The sequence below is a fragment of the Chlorocebus sabaeus genome, chromosome 17 (genome assembly GCF_047675955.1).
Source record: "Chlorocebus sabaeus isolate Y175 chromosome 17, mChlSab1.0.hap1, whole genome shotgun sequence".
Classification (NCBI taxonomy): domain Eukaryota; kingdom Metazoa; phylum Chordata; class Mammalia; order Primates; family Cercopithecidae; genus Chlorocebus; species Chlorocebus sabaeus.
This window is the reverse complement of record NC_132920.1, coordinates 73,429,588-73,451,414: the sequence shown is the minus strand read 5'-3', so window position 1 is coordinate 73,451,414 and position 21,827 is coordinate 73,429,588. Positions and strand designations below refer to the sequence as shown.

The following is a 21,827-nucleotide window of genomic DNA, read 5'->3' as shown; positions in this document are numbered from 1 at the left end:
TTACATTTTCTCACTAAGTACAGTACACTTCATTAACTGAAATGTGTTTTTCAACAGGATTTACACTTAACAGGCACCATTTCCATGGAACTGAATTAAATCTGATGACACAGTGCCTAACATTTTGTTATTCTTACTTCAAATCTGTTAGTAAGTTCTAGTTAAATTAGATAAGGCATCACATGGACTGGCCTTGAAAATGACAAAGAAGAAGTACTTGGGGGAGGCCGAGGTGGGTAGATCAAAGGTCAGGAGTTTGAGACCAGCCTGGCCAACACGGTGAAACCCCATCTACACTAAAAATACAAAAATTAGTTGGGCATGGTGGCAGGCGCCTGTAATCCCAGTTACTTGGGAGGCTGAGGCAGGAGAATTGCTTGAACCTAGGATGCGGTGGTTGCAGTAAGCCAAGATCACACCACTGCACTCCAGCCTGGACAACAGAGCGAGATGCAGTTCCTTTATTGAAAAGAGGATGGAAAGCTTGGAAAGGAAAAACGAAACAAAAATGTGTAAGCATGGAGATGACTACTTCTTAAATGCTGAAGGAGCCCTGAATACTTTTCAGAGACTTTAACGTTAAGAAGAACATCAACAGCCAAACCAAAGGCAGCAGAAACCTCTGCAGACTTAAATGTCCCTGTCTAACAGCTTTGAAGAGAGTAGTGGTTCTCCCAGCACGGAGTTTAAGATCTGAGAATGGACAGACTGCCTCCTCAAGTGGGTCCCTGACCCCTGAGTAGCCTAACTGGAAGGCACCCCCCAGTAGGGGCAGATTGACACCTCACACGGCCAGGTACCCATCTGACACGAAGCTTCCAGAGGAATGATAAGGCAACAACATTTGCTGTTCAGCAATATTCACTCTTCTGCAGTCTCTGCTGCTGATACCCAGGCAAACAGGGTCTGGAGTCGACCTCCAGCAAACTCCAACAGACCTGCAGCTGAGGGTCCTGACTGCTAGAAGGAAAACTAACAGAAAGGACATCCACACCAAAACCCCATCTGTACATCTCCATCATCAAAGACCAAAGGTAGATAAAACTACAAGTATGGGGAAAAAACAGAGCAGAAAAGCTGAAAATTCTAAAAATCAGAGCCCCTCTCCCCCTCTAAAGGAAAGCAGCTCCTCACCAGCAATGGAACAAAGCTGGATGGAGAATGACTTTGACGAGTTGAGAGAAGAAGGCTTCAGACAATCAAACTTCTCCGAGCAAAAGGAGGAAGTTCGAACTCATTGCAAAAAAAACTAAAAACCTTGAAAAAAGATTAGACGAATGGCTAACTAGAATAACCAACGTAGAAAAGTCCTTAAATCACCTGATGGAGCTGAAAACCATGGCACGAGAACTACATGACGAACGCACAAGCTTCAGTAGCCGATTCAATCAACTGGAAGAAAGGGTATCAGTGATTGAAGATCAAATGAATGAAATGAAGTGAGAAGAGAAGAATAGAGAAAAAAGAGTAAAAAGAAATGAACAAAACCTCCAAGAAATAGAAGACCAAATCTGCGTCTGATTGGTGTACCTAAAAGTGATGGGAAGAATGTAATCAAGTTGTTAAAATTCTGTAAGATATTATCTAGGAGAACTTCCCTAACCTAGCAAGGCAGGCCAACATTCAACTTCAGGAAATACAGAGAATGCCACAAAGATACTCCTCAAGAAGAGCAACTTCAAGACACATAATTGTCAGATTCACCAAAGTTTAAATGAAGGAAAAAATGTTAAGTGTAGCCAGAGAGAAAGGTTGGATTACCCACAAAGGGAAGCCCATCAGACTAACAGTGGATCTCTCAGCAGAAACTCTACAAGCCAGAAGAGAGTGGGAGCCAATATTCAACATCCTTAAAGAAAAGATGTTTCAACCCAGAATTTCATATCCAGTCAAATTAAGCTTCATAAGTGAAGGAGAAATAAAATCCTTGACAGACAAGCAAATGCTGAGAGATTCTGTCACTACCAGGCCTGCCCTACAAGAGTGCCTGAAGGAAGCACTAAACATGGAAAGGAAGAATCGGTACCAGCCACTGCAAAAACATGCCAAATTGTAAAGACCATGGATGCTAGGAAGAAACTGCATCAATGAATGAGCAAAATAACCAGCTAACATCATAATGACAGGCTCAAATTCACACATAACAATATTAACCTTAAATGTAAATGGACTAAATGCTCCAATTAAAAGACACAGACTGGCAAACTGGATAAAGAGTCAAGACCCATCAGGGTGCTGTATTCAGGAGACCCATCTCACGTGCAGAGACACACATAGGCTCAGAATAAAGGGATGGAGGAAGATCTACCAAGCAAATGGAAAACAAAAAAAGGCAGGGGTTGCAATCCTAGTCTCTGATAAAACAGACTTTAAACCAAGAAAGATCAAAAGAGACAAAGAAGGCCATTACATAAAGGTAAAGGGATCAATTCAACAAGAAAAGCTAACTATCCTAAATATATATGCACCCAAAACAGGAGCATATAGATTCATAAAGAAAGTCCTTAGAGACTTACAAAGAGACTTAGACTCCCACACAATAATAATGGGAGACTTTAACACCCCACTGTTGACATTAGACAGACCAACCAGACAGAAAGTTAACAAGGATATCCAGGAATTGAACTCAGCTCTGCACCAAGCAGACCTAATAGACATCAACAGAACTCTCCACCTCAAATCAACAGAATAACATTCTTCTCAGCATCACATCGCACTTATTCCAAAACTGACCACATAGTTGGAAGTAAAGCACTCCTCAGCAAATGTAAAGGAACAGAAATTATAACCGTCTCTCAGACCACAGTGCAATCAAACTAGAACTCAGGATTAAGAAACTCACTCGAAACCGCTCAACTACATAGAAATTGAACAACCTGCTCCTGAATGACTACCGGGTACATAACAAAATGAAGGCAGAAATAAAGATGTTCTTTGAAACCAATGAGAACAAAGATACAACATACCAGAATCTCTGGGACACATTTAAAGCAGTGTGTAGAAGGAAATTTATAGCACTAAATGCCCAAAAGAGAAAGCAGGAAAGATCTAAAATTGACACCCTAACATCACAATTAAAAGAACTAGAGAAGCAAGAGCAAACATATTCAAAAGCTAGCAGAAGGCAAGAAATAACTAAGATCAGAGCAGAACTGAAGGAGATAGAGACATAAAAAACCCTTCAAAAAATCAATGAATCCAGGAGCTGGTTTTTTGAAAAGATCAACAAAATTGGCAGACTGCTAGCAAGACTAATAAAGAAGAAAAGAGAGAAGAATCAAATAGACTCAATAAAAAATGACAAAAGGGATATCACCACTGATCCCACAGAAATACAAACTACCATCAGATAATACTATAAACACCTCTACGCAAATAAACTAGAAAATCTAGAAGAAATGCATAAATTCCTGGACACTCAGACCCTCCCAAGACTAAACCAGGGAGAAGCTGAATCCCTGAATAGATCAATAACAGGTTCTGAAATTGAGGCAATAATTAATAACCTGCCAACCAAAAAAAGTCCAGGACCAGACACATTCACAGCCGATTTCTACCATAGGTACAAGGAGGAGCTGGTACCATTTCTTCTGAAACTATTCCAAACAATAGAAAAAGAGGGAATCCTTCCCCAACTCATTTTATGAGGCCAGCATCATCCTGATACCAAAGCCTGGCAAGGACACAACAAAAAAAGAGAATTTTAGACCAATATCCCTGATGGACATCGATGCAAAAATCCTCAATAAAAGACTGGCAAACTGAATCCGGCATATCAAAAAGCTTATCCACCATGATCAAGTGGGCTTCATCCCTCGGATGCAAGGCTGGCTCAGCATACGCAAATCAATAAACATAATCCATCATATAAACAGGACCAACAACAAAAACCACATGATTATCTCAATAGATGCAGAAAAGGCCTTCGACAAAATTCAACAGCCCTTCATGCTAAAAACTCTCAATAAATTAGGTATTTATGGGACATATCTCAAAATAATAAGAGCTATTTATGACAAACCCACAGCCAATATCATACTGAATGGGCAAAAACTGGAAGCATTCCCTTTGAAAACCGGCACAAGACAGGGATGGCCTCTCTCACCACTCCTATTCAACATAGTGTTGGAAGTTCTGGCAAGGGCAATCAGACAAGAGAAAGAAATAAAGGGTATTTAATTAGGAAAACATGAAATCAAATTGTCCCTGTATGCAGATGACATGATTGTATATTTAGAAAACCCCATCATCTCAGCCCAAAATCTCCTTAAGCTGATAGGCAACTTCAGCAAAGTCTCAGGATACAAAATCAATGTGCAAACATCACAAGCTTTCCTATACACCAATAACAGACAAACAGAGAGCCAAATCGTGAGTGAACTCCCATTCACAATTGCTTCAAAGAGAATAAAATACCTAGGAATCCAACTTACAAGGGATATGAAGGACCTCTTCAAGGAGAACTACAAACCACTGCTCAGTGAAATAAAAGAGGACACAAACAAATGGAAGAACATTCCATGCTCATGGATAGGAAGAATCAATATCATGAAAATGGCCATACTGCCCAAGGTAATTTATAGATTCAATGCCATCCCCATCAAGCTACCAATGACTTTCTTCACAGAATTGGAAAAAACTACTTTAAAGTTCATATGGAACCAAAAACGAGCCCACATTGCCAAGACAATTCTAAGCCAAAAGAACAAAGCTGGAGGCATCACACCTCCTGACTTCAAACTATACTACAAGGCTACAGTAACCAAAACAGCATGGTACTGGTACCAAAACAGAGATATAGACCAATGGAACAGAACACAGCCCTCAGAAATAATACCACACCTACAACCATCTGATCTTTGACAAACCTGACAAAAACAAGAAATGGGAAAAGGATTCCCTGTTTAATAAATGGTGCTGGGAAAACTGGCTAGCCATATGTAGAAAACTGAAACTGGATCCCTTCCTTACACCTTATACAAATATTAATTCAAGATGGATTCGAGACTTAAATGTTAGACCTAAAACCATAAAAACCTGAGAAGAAAACCCAGGCAATACCATTCAGGACATAGGCATGGGCAAGGACTTCACGACTAAAACACCAAAAGCAATGACAATGAAAGCCAAAATTGACAGATGGGATCTAATTAAACTAAAGAGCTTCTGCACAGCAAAAGAAACTACCATCAGAGTGAACAGGCAACCTACAGAATGGGAGAAAATTTTTGCAATCTACTCATCAGACGAAGGGTAATATCCAGAATCTACATAGAACTCAAACAAATTTACAAAAAAAAAAAAAAACCAACAACCCCATCAAAAAGTGGGCAAAGAACAGACACTTCTCAAAAGAAGACATTTATGCAGCCAACAGACACATGAAAAAATGTTCATCATCACTGGTCATCAGAGAAATGCAAATCAATACCACAGTGAGATACCACCTCACACCAGTTATAATGGCGATCATTAAAAAGTCAGGAAACAACAGGTGCTAGAGAGGATGTGAAGAAATAGGAACACTATTACACTGTTAGTGGGACTGTAAACTAGTTCAACCATTGTGGAAGACACTTTGGCGATTCCTCAAGGATCTACAACTAGAAAGACCATTTGACCCAGCCATTCCATTACTGGGTATATACCCAAAGGATTATAAATCATGCTGCTATAAAGACACATGCACATGTATGTTTATTGTGGCACTATTCACAATAGCAAAGACTTGGAACCAACCCAAATGTCTATTGATGATAGACTGGATTAAGAAAATGTGGCACATATACACCATGGAATACTATACAGCCATAAAAAAGGATGAGTTCATGTCCTTTGTAAGGACATGGATGAAGCTGGAATCCATAATTCTCAGCAAACTATTGCAAGGACAGAAAACCAAACACCGCATGTTCTCACTCACAGGTGGGAATTGAACAATGAGAACACCTGGACACAGGAAGGGAAACATCACACACCGGGGCATGTCGTGAAGTGAGGGGATGGGGATGGGATAGCATGAGGAGATATACCTAATGCAAATGACGAGTTAATGGGTGCAGCACACCAACATGGCACATGTACACATATGTAACAAACCTGCACTTTGTGTACATGTACCCTAGAACTTCAAGTATAATAATAAAAAAAAAAAGGAAATGACAGAGAAGAAGATGAAAATGTAAGGAGAAAAACCCTTTGAGGTAGTTCCTATTATTATCCAAAGACAGGGAGATTAAATGTCTTGTTCAAAAATCATACTTGGCAGAGCTGAGATTCAAACACAGGGTTGCCTCACCCCAGAATACAAGTGTTTATCCACTATGCTCATTATCTTTCTGTCTAGAATGTCTTCTCTGAAAAGAATCTACAAAATCTCTTTTACCTTCACTGAAACATTCCAAAATTCCAAATCTACAAATCAACTTGACCGTGTTTTAATAGGATCCCAATGTAACACAGTCTGTAGATGTAAATGACTGCAAAAGAGATGTTAGTCTTTATAGTCACATTCCTGACTAAATTTAAAGAGGAAATTGGCAATTATTTCTCAATGATTTATTTTTACATACAGAGGAGAAAGTGATTAGGCATTACCAGAAGGGTAAAGAAGACAACCTACTAGATATGCCAAAAAATTTAACCAAGAGAAAAAAATCTTCTGCTCTTTTTAATTATGTATTTCCATTTCATTGAATTTCAGACATCAAATATTTACCTTTACTAAAATCATCTGGGTGATAGCATCAGAAGCAGTGGGTGAAAGAGCTGTGACTGTGATAGGAATTTCTCCCAGATGTGTTGGCCTGATGGGAAAAAGAACAGTTGCCCCATCCTCACTGGGAACCAGAATGGTCTGCTGGTGGCCTGTGGCATTTATTTCACTTGAAGTCATTAGAATATCAAATTTGTCACTTTTCTCAATGATTACCTTAACCTGAAAGAAAAAATAAATCAAAGCTTTTGTATAATAAATGCCCTTCAGTAAAGTACTCTTTTATCACCAATTTAAGTACTGTCAAATCTGTGAGGCTAAAGACTAGAGAAAAGATGAGACAAAGATTTGACCAAGGAGAGTATCAAAGGGTATCAGGAAAAACTTCCTTTCCTTTCTATGCTTTCCCCTCAACCTCAAGATACATGGCGAAAGGGCACTCTTCAGCCCCATTTCTAGTCATCCCGCTAATATTAAATTATCTCACTATCTGAAGCCATTAGATGGTAAGGATGTGCACAGAAAGGCTATTTCATATATTGATATTACCACCAGCTTGATTTAACTATCTCATCCTGCAACATACTGGTCCCACTAGAAAAATATGAAGAAAACAGCATGAAATTTATTGAATTTATCGAAGTCTCTGTAAAACACTACTGCAGGGAAAGTACAACTCAGACATTAGTCCTGAAGCATATCTTGGTTGTAAACTTTTATAAATTATCCCAAAGTTACCAGTCTCATCAATAATAGCATTTCTCTAGGGCTTACATTTTATTAATTATTTTCCCATTGATTTTTTCATCTGCTTCTCAGAGTATCTTTTGTGGGTATAATAATTATCATTTCCATTTTATAGATGAGGAAACTACAATTAAGTCATTTGCTGGTAAGTGGTAGATTCAACATTGAATCCAGGCCTTTTGACTCTAGATCTTTTGCTTGTTAAACAGTACCATGATGACTGGGTTAAAAAGTAAAATTAAAAAATAAAAAAAATTGACTTCCCACATTGTCAGCCAAGTATGCCAATAAAAAGTTTAAAAAATTAAATTTTTAATTTAAAAAGTTTATATACAAAGTGCCTAAAGAGATTATGGCATTTTCATGCATGTAATAAAGTTAATTACATATCCCTATTTATTCTGGGGGAAGAAAAATCAGTCACTTGGTTAACATATTGTGGGCACAACACAAACAGTGAACCTAATTCCTGCCTCCCAGGGAAATGACTAGCTAAGGAGATACATAGTACATGAATTCAATAGTGAATCCTTGAAAATATAAACATGGGGGCTACAAACATAACAGAATGGCAGCCGGGTTCTGTGGCTCATGCCTGTAATGCCAGCACTTTGGGAGGCCAAGGCAGGCGGATCACTTGAGGCCAGGAGTTCAAGACCTGTCTGGCCAACATGGCAAAACTCTGTCTCTATGAAAAATACAAAAATTGCAGTGATCCAAGATCACGCCACTGCACTCCAACCTGGGCGACAGAGCAAGACCCTGTCTCAAAAAAAAAAAAAAAAAAAAAAAAAAAAAAAAAAAAAAAAACTGCAGTGGGCACAGAGTGGCAGTGAGAAGTGGCCACACATTCCAGATGTGGGGAAAACCAGGGGAAAATGCAGGGAGGCAGGAAAGAGAAAGGCATGCTTCAGAGACAATAAGGAACTTCCATGGCAAAAGTGGAAAACCTATGCTGAAAATTCAAGGAGGTAATATGTAGACATGCTAATGATATCCTTAGACATTAATTAGCAGAAGAAATCACTGAAAAGACATGTCTATTTTCAGTCTCCCAGAAATGTATAAAGTGCTTAGAATCCCAAATGCCCAGATACTACACAACCCAATCTTCGTGCTACCTCCATTTTCTCCTGTAGTGTAAATGATCAACAAAAGCTTGAATATATTACCTCAGTGGTATCTTTCAAATAATTGAATATAGTTATTTCCAAAGCAAATTCTTCACCTCTGATAACAGAGTAGGGAAGATTCAAAAAAATGAAAAATGGTTGGAAGGCTTGCAGCTGCAAAGAACACAATGAGTACATATTTTTATTCAGGTCAAAATTCTTCACATTTTATGCAATTAAATGCAATCTTCATAAAACCTGTGAAGCTTTTAACTTCAGCTAGAAATGTCAACTTGCTATCAACAGAAAGCAAACAGCAACTTATCACAAATGAATGATGGCAAATTGACTTGATTTATGGTACTTAACATAATCATCACTATACTTTATTCAGTGCCTTATAGCAACCAAGATCTTCACATACATTATTTTGTTTGGTCATTACAACCCCATGAGGTTACTGTTAGGCTCCTACTTTATAGAAAGGAAAATTAAGTTTTAGAGATTTTTGTAACTAGTACAAATTCATATTGCTGGCAAGTAGAGAAGCCAGAACTAGAACCCAGCCTGTCTAATCCCAAAGCAATTTGCTCTTCTTTCATACTGTATTGACTCCACCAATCTGCTTTAAAAGCCCTGCCAAATCCAGCAGCCCCTGTTCTAGTGTGGGACATCTGAATACATGTGCCTCCTGACTAAATTTAAAGAGGAAATTGGAAATTATTTCTAAAACATATATACGATTTATTTTTACATACAGATGAGAAAATGTGTGGGACATCTGAATACATGTGCTTCCTCCTCAGTGATCCAATTCTGATATTGTTGGCCAAGTCCTACAGAAAAGGCCAAGCCCCACCCCTGCATCTAAAGCTAAACCTAGATTAGTTTAGGCCAGTGGTTTTGCTGGCAGCAGTAACTCCCTCTGGAGTTTATCTGGACACTTGTGAAGGTGTCTTAGACTGCCACCATGACTCGAAGGCGCTATAGGTAGTTAGTGGATGACAGTCTGCAATACTCAGGATAGCCCCAGACAATGAAAAATTGCCCCATGTTCCTCATGATTCTTGAATGTTCCTTCAGACATTCATGTAGCTGAATTGTCTGTTTATAATGGCCTGCGCTTACAATCTAATTCCAGTTTCTATATAAACCCAAAGCATTTTTCAATATACACTGAATTTTTCATGAATACAATTATTTTGTAAATTGAAATTACATTTCAATTTCAAATGAGACAATTCAGGCCACTCATGGCCATTATATTTCTCCTGCCAGTGACTGGCTTAGAAAACAGTATATGATGCAATTTGACCAAAAGACATGATGGAATATTGGCTAGCAAACATTTTGAGAAGTTCTGTTCATTCTTGAAGAGGACAAATAGAAAGACTCACTCTCTCCTCTCCTTTCTCTCTCTTTCTTTTCCTTTCTCTCTCTTCTGACCTTTGGAGATGGTTAGTTCAGGTCAATAATAAACTTTTCTACCCAAATGTTAATATGGGCTTCCCATATTTAGCAGTTTATAAAGCTAAATATAGCTCACATTCTTAAATATAAAACAGATAAAAAGCAAAAGACAAAGCCAAGGAATCTCTAAACTGTGATAAACATTATAAGCAGTCATTTAAAAAAAAAAAAAAAAAAAAAAAAAAAAAAAACATTGAGGAGCTGATGCTCTATTAGCTTAATGTCACTATAACATTGATAAGCAGCTCTTTAATACAATACCTCCACTGGAGTCTTTGTTAGTCCAAGACCCAGGTCCTCAGAGATCACAAAACCAGTAGCCACCCAAGAAGTGATAGAATCAGGTACAGTTACTTCAAATTCTTGGTAAATCCTAGAACTGAAGTCAAGATAATAAACATAAACATCACAAAACCAAGAACTGATACATTTTGAAATAAGCCAACATAATCTAAACTATTTTTGGAAGAAGTTCAATTTTTTACATTTTTTGCATATCTGAATTTAAAACCATTTAAAAGGTTTAACTATAAAATAGTAGATCCCAACTTTTCAAAGAATAAGTCATCACAAGGTCATAATACTGCATATTAATCCATATTCTAATAAAATCTTCCTGCAATATTTACATCTTCAGAATAAACATCACTTTTTCACAAATTTTTATAAATAATAAATACATATTTTCAACCTTAACTCCAATTTTTTCTCTAAATTTGCAGAAGTTTTTCTGTGTATCCCTGTCAATGCTGTTATTTGTTTCCCTGAGATTTCACTCATGTGCTAACTCAAGTATCTTTAAACAGCTGACTATAAAATACCACGTGGATTTCATGATTTACCTCCTCAATTATCAGGCCAGGTAGTATGGGTTTTATCAGCTAAGCTGAATTCCTTCCACCACCCATGCCCCTTCTCCCTGTGACTCCTGGGAATATTTTGTGAGGAGTATGGTTCAGTTAGCAGCACTGCCAGGGGTCGCAGGAGATAATCATGAGTGCTTCCCATCCTGTGACAACAAATGTACTCCCAGCAATTTTTCTTCAAGAAGAATCATGAGACTTCAAGGAAGTCAAAATCGCCCTTCATTAATTTAAAAAAAAAAAAAAAAAGGCCTGTCTCCTCATTGATGAGACCTTCCTGCCATAATTTGTGTGTGGCTTTATCAAAAACTGTATTCAGATTCAATAAATATCATTTCCTAAAAAATCATTTTGGTCTACTTAGTTCTTAGTTATACTATGTTTGTACTTAAACATTAGAAAGAGGGCAAAGCTTATTTAAAACAAACACTGAACAAAATATATATGGGCAAAGAACTTTGTAAGTTTTTACCCCATGTTGGTGTCTAGCCAAATCCAAGTCTCCGGAAAATGCTTTCGGACATGTGGACTGCTACCCAAAGAAAAGTCTTGAATATCAACTACATGTCCTTCATTTTCCTCCATAAACTTCTCAGCATATTCTGCATTGTCATCTATAAATAAACATGGACAAGAGTTAGAAAAACAGTCACTGGAGAGAACGAATTGTAAACTCCACACACAGAATGAATGTCAATCACTTGGGAAGGTGTCCAGAGACATAATGTGCCAGTGAGAGTTCAGGTTCCTTCTATTACAGTGAAAAGGTAGAAGAAGGTTTTCAGAAAAGGTAAAGGATACAGTAAGTATTACTGGCAAGAGAATGGGTATTACAGTGGGCATCAAGAAGGATTCAATATGTAAAAAAGAACAAAGATGGGCAAAAACTGAGACTGAAAAATGGAAAAAGATGCTTGGAAGACTGTCTACGATACAGGGTTATATGAGGAAAGCCAAATGAAACACATGTCTTTAATATAGAGAAATCATAACGACTTCATAACATCTTCAAGACTATAAAATTATCTTTTAAGCTTCAGGACAGAGGATCAGGTAAGAACCAGCCCAAAGAGACCCTGGGGCTTAGCACGGAATAACAAAATACCTGACAGAAACAGGGAATTCAGGGATAGAAACTGGGACAGTTCTAGAAGCTTTTCAAGATATTAGTATAATTTTACCTGAAAGAAAAGAGAACCCCTTCTAAGGTTAACCATTCTAATTTATACATTTCCTTCAGTCAAAATATTTTATGACTTCTTTCTAAAAGCACACTTATTATTAGTTGGTAGCCAACTCTATTTAGCAATTCAAGAAACTAGGATGTACAGATATAATCCTGCTCAGGAAGAACTCAGATTGATGAGGGGTGTGTGTGTGTGTGTGTGCGCGTGTGTGTGTCTGTGGTGTCTATGTCTCTGTGTTTGTGTGTGTGTGTGTGTGTGTGTGTGTGTACCAGAATACTTTATGGCATGATGGCATCTGGGCTATTTTCTAGGTGAACATCAAAAAGCTAGAGAACACAAATATTTCAAAAATATGTTGCTCCTTTTAAATAATTCCAAAAGAATAGCACAGTTTGTGATACAAATCAGAGGCACGGCAGCTTCCAGTATGTCCAAAAATATAACTACCTCAAAGGATTAACAAGAGAAAAAGGAAAGCATTCACTTCAAAGATCTAGACAGGAGCTCAGATGAACATTCCATGTCATGGCCCAGATGTACTTCCAAGTACATTAAACTCCAAACATTTTGGGAGAAGAGAACAGAAAAATGAAAATTACAATCTCTATGTTCATCTAGAAAATACCCATACCTATATAAGTAGTGTTGAATATCATGTGAAAGACAAATACAAGCATGTTGCCATGTATTACTTACAAACACCATCAATATAATCCTTCGTGAGGTTTGCATCTGTCAATACCCAGAGTCCACACTCCTAAAAAGAATAATTTTAATTTTCTTTTAAAACACCAGTTTAAATGCTCTCTGAATTATCAAGGCATTCTCCCACACTGCTCACTTGTGCTCATTTTTGAGAGCTTAGGTACACACATGCACATACATTCAACCTTTCTCTTTCTCAAACACACACACACGCACACACACCAATCTTTCTCACTTACACACACACGAAACACACATCAATCTTACACACACACACATCGATCTTTCTCACACACACACATATTGATCTTTCTCACTCAAACGCACACACACATGCACACACACATCGATCTTTCTCACACACACGTACACACACATCGATCTTACACACACGCACACACACATCGATCTTTCTCACACACACACACGCACACACACATCGACCTTTCTCACACACATGCACACACACATCGACCTTTCTCACACACATGCACACACACATCGATCTTACACACACGCACACACACATCGATCTTTCTCACACACACACATCGATCTTTCTCACACACACGCACACACAAATCGATCTTTCTCACTCATACACACACATCGATCTTACACACACATGCACACACATGCTCATGCATAAAGAGCCATTTCAGTCAAGGAAATATATATAAAATATATTTATATGGAAATACATATACAAAAAGGAAAAATTATTTGTTTAATGTCAATTCCATTAACTTTTCCAATGGTGAATTGTTCCATTCACTTTTAAAACTGGAAAGATGATTATCTTTCCATTTCAAATTATACTTACATAAGACTGCACTTCAGTGACACATTTAACAAAAGGTTAACATCTCAAAATGATCACTAATTCTGAAAGGGTTTGCAATAGTAAAAAGCATTAATACCTTTTCAATATAGTAAGCAAAACATACCTGAAAGACTGCAAAAGAATTCATGAACATGCCTAAATAATATCCTGTGTTATAAAGTTCCAACTCATGGACCACCTAAGGAGAAGATAAAATACACAGAATGAATGGATTCATAGCAACCTTCCACAACACTTCTTCCAAGTAACTTAGATAAGACTTAGCCTTCATGTTTACCACCTTGAAAATGACACAAATTGAGGAGCAGTGAATATGTAATTGCTTTGTTCATCATTCCGTCAGCCAAAACTACATTTCTTACCTACATTTACTTTTACTCTGTTCAACAATCCGGAGTTCCTAAGAAGTCTGGACTTGAGTTCTGCCAGGGAGAACTTACATGTTACTCTTTGACAAGACCAACAGGCAGCGGTCAGCATTAAAAACGACCCACACTTTTGGCAGAGATAAACAGGTTAACTTTGTTGAAGATTAATATAAACTCTGCAAAATGTCAGTGACCTACATTTACAAAAAAAAAAAAAAAAAAAAAAAAAACCTCAGAGGCAATTTACAAAAGTAGGAATATAAGTTATTAATAAGCAGAAAAATATTCAGCCTCACTGATAATCAAAGCAAGGCAAATGACAACATCCATGAGATACAGTTTTTTCAAAAGTGAGATATTTGCATGTACCCCATTAGCAATGCTTTCTTTAAAAAGAATAGTATCATTGCTAGCAAGAATGGGTAAAATGGGCTAAAAGAGTGAGTAAAACTGTTGGTTCCTCAAAAAAATTAACATAGAATTAGAATATGACCCAGTGATTCCACTCCTAGGTATATACCCAAAAGAACTGAAAACAGTAACTCCAAGAGATACTTGCATGCCACTGTTCATTGCAGCATTAGTCACAACAGACAAAAAGGTGGAAACAACCTGTGTGCATCAGCAGAAAAATGGATAAACAAAATGTAGTGTATATACACAACACAATACTATTCAGCCGTAAAAGGAAACGAACCTCTGAGGCTAGATGCGGTGGCTCACACCTGTAATCCCAGCACTTTGGGAGGCCGAGGCGGTCGATTCATGAGGTCAGGAGTTTGAGACCAGCCTGGCCGACATAGTGAAACCTGTCTCTACTAAAAACACAAAAAATTAGCCGGGCGTGGTGGCGGACACGTGTAGTCCCAACTACTCGGGAGGATGAGGCAGGAGAATGGTTTGAACCCAGGAGGCGGAGGTTGCAGTGAGCCAAGATCGTGCCATTGCACTCCAGCCTGGGCGACAGAACTAGACTCAGTCTCAAAAAAAAAAAAAGAAAGAAATGAAGCTCTGATACATGCTACAACATGGAAGAATCTTGAAAACACTGTGCTAAGTGAAATAAGCCAGACATAAAAGGGCAAATATTATATAAATCTAAAATATCTAGAATAGGTAAATTCATAAAGACAGAAGCAGACCAGAGGTTCCCAAGGGCTGTGGGGAGGGAGAAATGAGTAGTTATTGCTTAGCGATTACAGAGTCTCTGTCTGGAGCCATGAAAATGTTTTGGAAATATTGGTGATGGTCATACAACATTGTGAAGTAAATAATGTCACTGAATTAAACACTTAAAATGGTAAAAACAGCAAACTTTATTTTATATATATTTAACTTCAATAAAAATCAAGTATTATACCTTTTTAGGTAATGATTTTGATACTTCTCTCTAATTTACATTAACCAAATTAAGACAAAGTCAGAATTTAAAAATCACAAAAAAAAATCTAAGTTGTAAAAAACACATTCCAGCATAAAATTAAACACCTGCAACCACTATTTCTACAATGCTAACAACAACTACAGCTGCATCCACAATAAGGAACTAGAACAGGCACCAATAAGAAAACAATAAAATAAGAAAAAATTTTCATAATGTCTCAACAAGCTGGCAAGTAGACAATGGAGCCAGAGCCAGGCATATTGGAGAGAAAAGGCTATAGTTCCATGACTCTAACTCTGTCACAAAATACAAATACATGAAGATTTGCTTCTGCTCTTGCTCAGACACCAATTCATAGAACTATTCAAGAAGCAGCATCTAAACAGCGGTTATCAGCACAAGACAAGAATGCCCTCTCTCACCACTCCTATTCAATATAGTACTAGAAGTTCTGGCCAGGGCAATCGGGCAAAAGAAAGAAATAAAGGGCATCCAAATAGGAAGAGAGGAAGTCAAACTATCCCTGTTTGCAGATGACATAGGCCTATACCTAGAAAACCCCATAGTCTCAGCCCAAAAGCTTCTTAAACTGATAAACAACTTCAGGAAAGCCTCGATGTGTGAAAATCACTATCATTCCTATACACCAACAATATACAAGCAGAGAGCCAAATCAGAAATAAACTCTCATTTACAACTGCCACAAAAAGTATAAAATACTTAAGAATACAGCTAACTAGGGAGGTAAAAGATCTCTACAAGGAGAACTACAAACCACTACTCAAAGAAATCAGAGATGAACAAACCAATGGGAAAACATCCCATGCTCATGAATAGGAAGAATCAATATTGTTAAAATGGCCATACTGCCCAAAGTAATTTATGTATTCAATGTTTTTCCTATTTAACTACTACATTCTTCACAGAACTAGAGAAAACTATTTTAAAATTCATATGGGACCAAAAAAGAGCTCGTATAGACAAGACAATCCTAAGCAAAAAGAGCAAAGCTGGAGGCATCATGCTATCAGAGTTCAAACTGTACTACAAGGCTATAGTAACCAAAACAGCATGGTACTCACATAAAAACAGACACACAGAGCAATGGAACAGAACAGATAACCCAGAAATAAGACTGCACATCTACAACTATGTGATCTTCAACAAACCTGACAAAAACAAGCAATGGGGAAAGGATTCCCTATTCAATAAATGGTGCTGGGAGCAGAAGCCAGCTAGCCATATGCAGAAGATTGAAACTGGACCCCTTCCTTACACCATATATACAAAACTTAAGATGGATTAAAACTTAAATGTAAAACCCAAAACTATAAAAACCCTGGAAGACAACCTAGTCAATACCATTCAGGACATAGGCACAGCCAAAGATTTCATGACAGAGATGTCAAAAGCAATTGCAACAAACGCAAAAATTGACAAATGGGATCGAATTAAATGAAAGAGATCTGCACAGCAAAAGCAACTATCAACACAGTAAACAACCTACAAAATGGGAGAAAAGTTTTGCAAACTACGCACCTGACAAAGGTCTAATATCCAGCATCTGTAAGGAACTTAAACAAATTTACAAGAAAAAACAAATTTTTTTAAGCCAGCAAAGGGGCCGGGCACAGTGGCTCATGCCTATAATCCCAGCACTTTGGGAAGCCAAGGCAGGAGGATCACCTGAGGTCAGGAGTTTGAGACCAGCCTGACCAACATGAATAAACCCCGTCTCTACTAAAAAATACAAAATTAGCCAGACATGGCGACAACGCCTGTAGTTCCAGCTACTTGGGAGGCTGAGGCAGGAGAATCGCTTGAACCCGGAGATGGAGGTTGCGGTGAGCCAAGATCATGCCATTGCACTCCCGCCTGGGCAAAAAGAGGGAAACTCCATCTCCAAAAAAAAAAAAAGTGAGCAAAGGAAATGAACCAACACTTTTCAATATAAGTCATAGAAGTCATACATGTGGCCTACAATCATGAGAAAAAGCTCAACATCACTGATCATTAGAGAAATGAAAATCAGAACCATAAAGAGTCCAAGTGCAGTGCTCACACCTGTAATCCCAGCACTTTGGGAGGCCAAAGCAGGAGGATCACTTGAGGTCAGGAGTTTGAACCCAGCCTGTCCAACATGGTGAAATCCTATCTCTATTGAAATACAAAACCAGCTGGGCGTGGTTGCTCACGCCTGTAATCCCAGCTACTTGGGAGAATAGTAGATGGGTTTAATTTATTGCCAAACCTAGTAGGATCTCAACTGAAACTAAATCAATCATAATTGTATGCATACACACAAATTCTTGACTTGAACCAGCTTCAAAGTCTTTTTGAATGCAGGAAAACCTCTCTGACAAACACAGAGAGCATACACCGAGAAACAGAAAATGGTAAGATTAAAGTCATACTGATTGGAGCAACAGTAGCTTCATAGTCAAGAATCTATTTTTGATTGGAAGGAATACAGGGCACCATTGGGAAAGTTGAATTAGCAAAATTACATGGTCATGGATAGCACTTTTTATTTTCTTTTTTGTTTTTCTTACATTGTATGATTTTCTATAATGAATATTGCTTATCAAATAGAATTTTAAATCTTAAACATAAAACAAGATTTAGTTATCTATTTTAAATTGGAAATGCAAATATAGGTGAAGAAATAAAAAAGGTTTTTTATTTGATTTCAATGTAGAAAGGACAGGCTAAAAAGGTATGAGGCTGAGTTATAAAAATTAGTAAGTTTAATGTAGATATAAGGTAGATACCATTTAAGATCATTCTCAACCTAAATACCCATCAAAGGTGGACTGGATAAAGAAAATGTGGTACATATATAGTATGGAATACTATGCAGCTATAAAAAAGAATAAAATCATGTCCCTTGCAGGAACATGGATGGAGCTGGAGGCCATTATCCTTAGCAAACTAACACAGGAACAGAAAACCAAATACCACATGTTCTCACTTATAAGTGGGAGTTAAATGATGAGAACACATGGACACACAGAGGGGAACAACACACAGTAGGGCTTGTCAGACAGTGGAGGGTGGGAGGAGGGAGAGGATCAGGAAAAACAACGAATGTGCACTAGGCTTAATACCTGAGTGATGAAATAATCTGTACAACAAACCCCTATGGCACAAGTTTGCCTGTGTAACAAACCTGCACATGTACCCCCGAACTTAAAAGTTTAAATAAATAAATAAATGAATAAACAAAAGACGGTTACAGGGGCAAGGGGGAAGGAAGAAGAAAATGGGAATATGGACATCAAAGGATACAAAATAGCAGATATGTGGGATGAAAAATGCAGTTATATAATCTACCACATGGAGATACAGTTAATAGAATTATGATATTTGGAGTTTTCATTAAATCAATTTTAACTTCTTTTGTCACAAAAATGTAGCTATGCGAAATGATAAATATGTAAATTTGCTTCACTACAGTAACCATTATACTGCCTATATGTATTCCATAACATCATGTTGCAAACCTCAAATATACACAATAAAATTTATTTTTAAAAAAAGAAAAAAGAAAAAGCAGCATCTATCTCATAAAGAAATCTTCCTGTTCTCACTGGCTCAATAAACAAAGCATTGTCAAAGCTGCAGCATAGGCTAATGACAAGAAGGCTAACATCTAAAATTATTCCTGGAAGATCTATAAACTTAAATTATTCCAAGGCATTCAAGAGGCTATTGACAACACATGTAAATTTAACAAGAAAAAAAAAGAAGCCAAAACAGTCTACTACGACAGGCTCCTGACTCCCTCCTCCAGAACCAACTGGAGAAACAATCAAAGCAAGCAGGAAACTTCAACATGCACAATGAGAAAACCCCAGGAAGAGTGGCGGACATCTTGAATTGGTCTTGGGAGAAATTGCACAGCTTCAGTCTAAGGCAGAAGGCAGCCAGACACAGCAGCAGACATAGCAGTCAGAAAACAGGCTGGAGGAGAGGTTTTTAAATTTTGCCCTTATTTCCCTCCAGGGGGTTGCTCAGGACACACAGTCCTGGCAACTTCACTGCCAAAATCAACAGTAGTAGCAGCTCAGACTGCCTGTGCAAGTATCCAAAAGATAATACCAGGTCAGCACCTCCGCCCTTCTAGTGTGGGAAAGTGAGGAAAACAGCAGACAGAACTATGTCCCTCAAGCATTCACTCTTCCTCTCCTCCTCCTCCAAACCCTCAGGGCTGGTGAATCATAACCTCAGGAGACCTTTTCTTACTGGTGCTCTTCTCCCCAAGGGTTTAAGAGTGAAACTCTGAATAGAGGCAGGCCGCAGAAAGGATCAAGAGTAATTCTCTAGTCCATGAGGCTAGTCCTCTCCCCTCAGGAGGGATTCACAGGACTTACACAGATTGGAACCTGATGCTCAGTCTTCCCAAATAGATATTATCAGAGGATCTGCCAAATCAACTAAACTTCCAAAGAGTATAAATACTGTAAAAGTAAGACATCCAACTAGACAACATATAGCTTGTGACACAAAATTACTGAAAAAGTCAATTCAATAATTTAAAATATGCATATCAAATACACACAAGGAGATAATGGGAAATATTAGAATATAAAACAAAAACAAGAAACAAAGGAAAATGATAGATACTAAAAACAATAGCTTACATAAAAGACACAATATAAGAGATTAAAGTAGGATAAATACAGCTAATGAATGATCACTAAGCTGAATAGTCAACTGAGGAACTCTCCCAGAGAAACACAGAAAAGACAAAGAGTTAGAAAACATAAAACAAAAAACTAAGAGATGTGCAGGATGGAAGTAAAAGTGTTAATTTCTAAATAACAAAAGTCCCAGAAGGAAAGAAAAACTAAAATGGAAAGGAAGAAATAATCAACACAGATTTCCACAATTAAAAAATGAAAGAACAGCATAGATTGAAAGGGCAGTCTATGATAACACGGAGCTAAAAGTCTGTACACGAACAGAATGATCTGGCCAGGGTAGGAGGAAAAGGAAAAGACAGAGGTAGAGACCGAAAGGATATAGGAGCATACTAGATTCAAATATTGATAACCTTTAGAAACCAACAAGGATAAATTAATATGGGTACAGTTTAACTCACAGAGTAACAAAAATAGAATGCATAACTTCTAAATCAGCAAAACAAATTTAATCTAGCCCACGGAAAAAGAATCTAAATTTTAAAATATAAAAAAGCAGAAAAAAGTCCCCATTAGAAAAAGAATTACTTATAAAAGCTTATTAAAAGATGTTGGCTATTAGATTAGATTGAAAAACAAAAGCAATATGGTAATATGCTACTTAAAAGATACACTTAAAAAGTTACAAAAGGTTGAAAATAAGAAATGTAAAAATACGCCAGGAAAATATGAACCAAAAGAAAGCTGAGAAAGCAATCTTAATATCTGAAAAAAATTAATGTAAATATACATATATTATCTGTATATATAAATATACTTGTAAATATACATATATTATACGTATATATAAATATGCTTGTAAATATATATATATTACATGCATATGTATAAATGTAAATAGAGACAGAGCACAGCACATAGATGGGGTGTGTGTGTACGTGTGTATACACATACATGTACACACATACAAACATACACATATGTAGGGAAGAAAAAAATATAATTATATATTTACCAATGTATTTAGAAAGCTATAAAATAACAGATGCTATTATATTCAGTTAAATCATATGCAAGATCTACAAACTTATAAAAATAATGTGAACTCAGGAAAAGTCAAAGAGAAAAAATGACCAATTGGTTGTAAAACAAAGGTTTTCAAAAAAAAAAAGAAAAGATTGAAAAAAATAGTTGTATAGACTGAAGAAAATGTACAATTTTTCACAAGTAAATTAAATTTTACAATATAATGACCAAATCAACCTAACTATGTATAACTTTCTTCCTGATGTATTGTTAATCACTCTACTGAATCCATTAATAGACATAAATTATACAATCTAGTTTACAACTGACAATGGTACACAAGAATATATTGAGAACATATAAATAAAAATCAAATGACTAATGAATATGGGATTCATTTATGCAATGCTAGATGTTGATATACTTCTTGGTTTGTAAGTTTTCTGCAGAGTAACATGATTTCACCCCTTGAATATACTGCAAATTCCTGATTCAATGGGAACTGCAATTTTTTTTTTTTTTTTTTTTTTTTTTTTGAGACGGAGTCTCGCTCTGTTGCCCAGGCTGGAGTGCAGCGGCACGAACTCGGCTCACTGCAAGTTCCGCCTCCCGGGTTCACGCCATTCTCCTGTCTCAGCCCTTCAAGCAGCTGGGACTACAGGCGTCCACCAACACGCCCGGCTAATTTTTTGTATTTTTAGTATAGACGGGGTTTCACCATGTTAGCCAGGATGGTCTCGATCTCCTGACCTCATGATCTGCC

The 21,827-nt window shown here is 37.3% G+C and overlaps 1 protein-coding gene across 2 annotated transcripts in view; it reads right to left on the bottom strand.

Moving 5' to 3' along the window:
• The window catches only part of CD109 (CD109 molecule), a 143,430-nt gene that overhangs the window by 38,956 nt on the left and 82,647 nt on the right, over positions 1-21,827 (bottom strand). For both annotated transcript variants that reach the window (XM_073006168.1, XM_073006169.1), the window contains 6 exons: positions 13,747-13,821; positions 12,791-12,851; positions 11,380-11,521; positions 10,306-10,423; positions 8,635-8,748; positions 6,719-6,937 (listed from right to left, as the gene is read on the bottom strand). In XM_073006168.1, the coding sequence (XP_072862269.1) occupies positions 6,719-6,937; positions 8,635-8,748; positions 10,306-10,423; positions 11,380-11,521; positions 12,791-12,851; positions 13,747-13,821 (729 nt within the window). The remainder of the gene's footprint in view (positions 1-6,718; positions 6,938-8,634; positions 8,749-10,305; positions 10,424-11,379; positions 11,522-12,790; positions 12,852-13,746; positions 13,822-21,827) is intronic.